The sequence below is a fragment of the Parasteatoda tepidariorum genome, chromosome 9 (assembly GCF_043381705.1).
Source record: "Parasteatoda tepidariorum isolate YZ-2023 chromosome 9, CAS_Ptep_4.0, whole genome shotgun sequence".
In the NCBI taxonomy this organism is placed as follows: domain Eukaryota; kingdom Metazoa; phylum Arthropoda; class Arachnida; order Araneae; family Theridiidae; genus Parasteatoda; species Parasteatoda tepidariorum.
The window spans coordinates 60538573-60543698 of NC_092212.1; the positions used below are offsets into that span (position 1 = coordinate 60538573).

The window sequence follows — 5126 nt, forward strand, 5'->3', positions numbered from 1 at the left end:
TATATATATAAAATTTCTTTTTTTTTTTGCTGAGATAAAATTATATTTTTAAAAAAAAATTCCTATTAGATATAATCTACGGCTATAACAGATAATTCAGCACTAAAACTAATATAAATATACGACGAAATTTAGTTTAACATTTAATGAAAATTCAAGGGACATTGAATTAGGGACATTTTTATGAAAAATTTTGTTTCCCAGTCCTTCATTGATGTACTTTTATCATTAAACAATTTAAAAAAATAAATAAAAATTTAAAAAAAATGAATAAATAAACGAGGTAAAAGAGTTTACTTAATTTGAGTCGCCACTTCTTTTATTTCTTATTATGGTGGCGAGCGTTTATTTACAGGTTTATTTAAAAAATTCGTAACTGTACCATTTGATTCTAATTCTCTTTTTATCAACGTATAGATCGGAAGATTAAGATCATAAGCGATATTTCAAAGAAGAATCTAATCAAAGTCAATGGGAGATCCAATCAGAGTTTTCAAATCTTAAATTCAACCAGCACTGCTTTAAATTTCACCTGGTATTTTGAACTCATTGGTTTTAAATCATTTTACCAAATATAGTTTTTATTCAAACTTAATTTTAAGGTTTTCAGTTATACACAATTATTACAGATTTCATAAGAAATGTTTGCTTTACTCAAAATATTTTTACAGTACTTTTAGAAAAATATATTGTCTTCTCTTTTGTCTAGTTATGGGGCCAATATATATTACATGTATGATCGTATAGATCAATTAACTATTTTCTTGCTGCAAAACATATTCATTTTGTTCAACACACATTGATAAAATGACGCTGATTTATCTGATAAGCAGGGTCTATCTTAACCCTTAGTAAGGCCGCAGGAAATACACTTCCCAACAACTTTATTAATTTTTTAACGTTGATAGGAAGCTATTTTCTCTGCAACCTATTACACCCGTTCGACGACTATTGTCCGAATGCTACATTTATGACTTCCCTTGTCTTCTGGGTTGAGTTCAAGACTACGGAGTTAACTTTGATAGTCGTAAACTCAAAATCGGTTCGACTGTTCAACTCCGATATGAAAATTCGAAAAAAAAGAAGAAAAATATGTGCCTGCGCAATTCGATTGTGTAGTGAATTTTATGAGAAATTGGCATTAGTTTAAATATTAAGATGTGCACTCGACATTCCCGATTCAATAACTAAACATTTTTAAAGTATAAGCCCACATTTTGAATATTGCTATTGAATCTCGTACTTTTTTTAAAGTTGAAAATAAACACTCTCATTTTTAGTTCTCCCTATCAAGAAGCCGTAACAGTCTCTTTCCACAGTATTGATACAGTTTTAATGTGTATCAAATATATCAACATGGGTATCATTATACCTATATTAATATATTTGCAATTTGTTAAAACCGTAAGTACCATAATACCCTTAGTGTAGTACCAAAATTAATTAAGTGTCATTAGCGGCAATAACGAATTAGTAGTACTATTTCTGTTCAACGACGGTTATTGACGATCGAAATGGGCTGCAGGTGGCGTAGATCAGAACTCTCTACCAATTGCAACACTTCGGACACGGTTCCCAGCAAATTACCGAAGTCAAGCATCACTGACTGCGGTCAGTGTGCGGTTGGGTGACCACTTGGATGAGTCTGGTTAGGGACCGATGGTATAGGTCCTCGTTAAACTGTTCTACCGTAAAGTGCTCGACTTCGCGTGCAGGTCGTCGGGCTACCAAAGCGGGGGTGCCATTCCCTCTGCTGAGGATCAAAATTGTGATGGCATGTCTTCGGATCATCCTTGGGGATGCTTCCCAGACCGTCGCCAATAGCCCATTGTGCAGCTCTAGTGCGACGTAAATGAACAAATCAAATCAACACTTCGCATGCTTTCCCCATGATCGTGTGGAGTGGAGAGTCATAGAGAAAGGAACTATGTTAGTTTCTCTCTTGGTTTTCATATAGATTAAAATATTTTAAGTTGGAAGACTATATGGAACTAAAAACTACATTAAACATAGTTCTAACGAAAAGCATCCCCAGATGGCGTATTCGATCGTTGCGATCGCCAATTGGCGATCGAAATGGGCTGCAGGTGGCGTAGAGCAGAACTCTTTTCCTATGGCAACACNCGACGAAATGACCCTGTCGACGAAATGACCCTGTCGACCAAATGACTTGTCGGCGAAATGACCCTGTCGACGAAATGGCCTGTCGACGAAACGGCCTGTCGACGAAATGACCTAGTCGATGAAATGGCCTGTCGATGAAGTGGTGTCGATGAAATGGCCTGTCGATGAAGTGATTGTCGATGAAATGAAGCAGACCCGATTAAAATATTTTAAGTTGGAAGACTATATGGAACTAAAAACTACATTAAACATAGTTCTAACGAAAAACATCCCCAAATGGCATATTCGATCGTTGCGATCGCCAATAAAATAAAATCTTCTGTAAAAACTTCATCTATCTTTCACTCTATGATAAGCGAGCTATAAGCAAAAAAATACAAAGAGCTTCAAAAATGACCGTTAGTCGTCATCATCAGATCTAAACAAATAACAAATGAGCACCGAGTTTTTCATGCTCTTATCTCTTCATATTTAAATAGAGTTCTTCCGATTCCGTGAAAACAAAGTTGTTAATTTTAAGATTTCTATTTCATTTGTGTTTTATAACTACTGAATTGTCTATAATGTCTGGAAATGTGCTTAATTTTAATGTCGGTATTCTTGGTCACATTGATAGTGGTAAGACATCACTTTCCAAAGCACTAAGCACAGTTGCGTCAACAGCATCGTTTGATAAAAATCCTCAAAGTCGAGAAAGAGGTATCACAATAGATTTAGGATTTTCTTCTTTTAATGTGCCTGTGCCAGATCATATAAAAAGCGACAACCCTTCACTTGAAACACTGCAATTTACTCTAGTGGATTGTCCTGGCCATGCATCTCTTATTCGGACAATCATTGGTGGAGCGCAAATTATTGACATGATTATGCTGGTAGTGGACGTCACTAAAGGTATTCAAACTCAAACCGCTGAGTGTTTGATTATAGCTGAAATAACCTGTAATCACATGATTGTTGTTTTAAACAAAATCGATCTTATTGCTGCCGATAAAAGAGAACAAACAATCCAAAAAATGTCCAAAAAGATTATGAAGACACTAGAAAAAACCAAATTTAAGGATACTAATATAATTGCTGTGGCCGCATCACCAAATGATACAGAAACAGCTTTGGGTATCAGTAATCTCATTGATACTCTTAGAAGTAAGGTATTTATTCCTTTGCGTTCTGATAAGGATCCTTTTATTTTTGCCGTAGACCACTGTTTTGCTATAAAGGGTCAAGGTACTATAATGACTGGTACTATTCTTCAAGGTAGTGTATCTGTATCAGATCACATAGAAATACCATCAATTAAAGAAACTAGGAAAGTTAAAAGTATTCAGATGTTTAAAAAGCCTGTTACTAAAGCCATGCAAGGTGATAGAGTCGGGATATGTGTCACCCAATTTGATGCAAAGCTTCTAGAACGAGGAGTGATATGTGCTCCCGGATATATGGAAGCAGTTGATGCAGCAATTGTATCTGTTGCTAAAATTCCATATTTTAAAGGAAATTGTACAACGAATTCTAAATTCCACGTCAGCATTTTACATGACACCTTAATGGCAAAATGTTCATTTTTCGGTCTGTTAGATTGTGATTCAGATTGTAGTGCTGATACTTTTAATTATAATTTAAATTATGTTCATCTTGATAGCATAGAACCTAAACTAACTGAGGAGAAGGATACAAAGCAGAACGCTGAATCAATATTTGCTCTTCTGCAGTTTGATAGATCGGTTATTTTGAATGAAAATAGCACATACATTGCTTCAAGACTCGAAACCGATATTCATGCTAACTTGTGTAGGTTAGCATTCCACGGTAAAATATTATCAGCTCGTAAATCAGATACTGAAATTTTCAGCAGTTTGAAAGTATATAATGAAAAAATGAAAGAAGGAGTTGTGGACAGGATGGTGAATGATTATCAAGTCATTGTGCGTGACCTCTTTAAAAAAGAGACAAATATACAAATTTTTATCAATTTGAAAGTGACACTTTCTACGGGAGAAGCGGGTGTTATTGAAGGTTCTTTCGGACAGAGTGGAAAGGTTAATGTTCGCATACCAAATGGGCTAAACACCGATACTAAAAGCCAACTCAGTCAACAAAAAAAGGATAAAACAATTCAGAATAACCCTATTAGGGTAACTTTAAAATTTAAAAAGTTTTTATATGGTACAAAGAAAAATATTTTCCAGACTTAATTTTATATTGATCAATTTTGTTCAAGTTTTTGAAATTTGTTATGTTATGTTATAACAATGTTCATGTTGATATTTCATTATAAAGAATATAGTGTGTTTCTTTTTTGTCGTCATTTTTTTAAAAACTAAATTTTGTCTGACAATGAAACAAAGAAACTTAAACTTCATCATAAGTAATAAATACACACCTATTAAAATTATTAGTATAGTTATAGGTTTTATTATGTGGCTGTTTATTAAAATATATTATATTTTAAAATTTAATACAAACATGGATGAGCTGAAAGTACCGAACTGAAACAAAGCTGATAGTACCGAAGAAAGTATTAGAAAAACTCAAATTACATGTATTTTCATTAAATCATAAGTTGTTTGTAAGCTGAACTATTCATCACTTTTAAACAAAAACCTGTTTTTGGTTGTTTCATTGAATGTAATCATGCGTATAATTTAAACTTGTCAATTGATTCAAGTGCAGAATTTATTACTTTAGATGGGCCATCAATATAGTGTTGAAGTTCATATAGTATGCACAAAAACTCAAAATGTTAGAACCGCTTTGAATCATAAGCCGAATCATCATTGATATTTTCACAGCATGAAATTCTAAATAAATTATATGCAGCATAATTTAAATTAATAATTTTGTATAAGTGTACTTTTATCTTTAATCACATTTATTATTCTACCAGAAAAAATATTTACAAATGAAAGAGATACCAAGTATAAATTCTAGTTCTAATTTTTTAAATAAAATATACAAGGATTTTTATACATAAATCTGATCGATGATTTCTTGAAACTTCTAGA

General features: G+C 33.1%; 1 protein-coding gene across 1 annotated transcript; it reads left to right on the forward strand.

Annotated features, from left to right (window-relative positions):
* The first annotated feature begins 2521 nt into the window (after positions 1 to 2521).
* Positions 2522 to 4416, forward strand: LOC107437557 (eukaryotic translation elongation factor, selenocysteine-specific). Its single transcript, XM_016049614.3, has one exon. The coding sequence runs from the start codon at positions 2688 to 2690 to the stop codon at positions 4314 to 4316; it is 1629 nt and encodes a 542-aa protein (XP_015905100.1). The 5' UTR covers positions 2522 to 2687; the 3' UTR covers positions 4317 to 4416.
* The last annotated feature ends 710 nt before the right edge of the window (positions 4417 to 5126 follow it).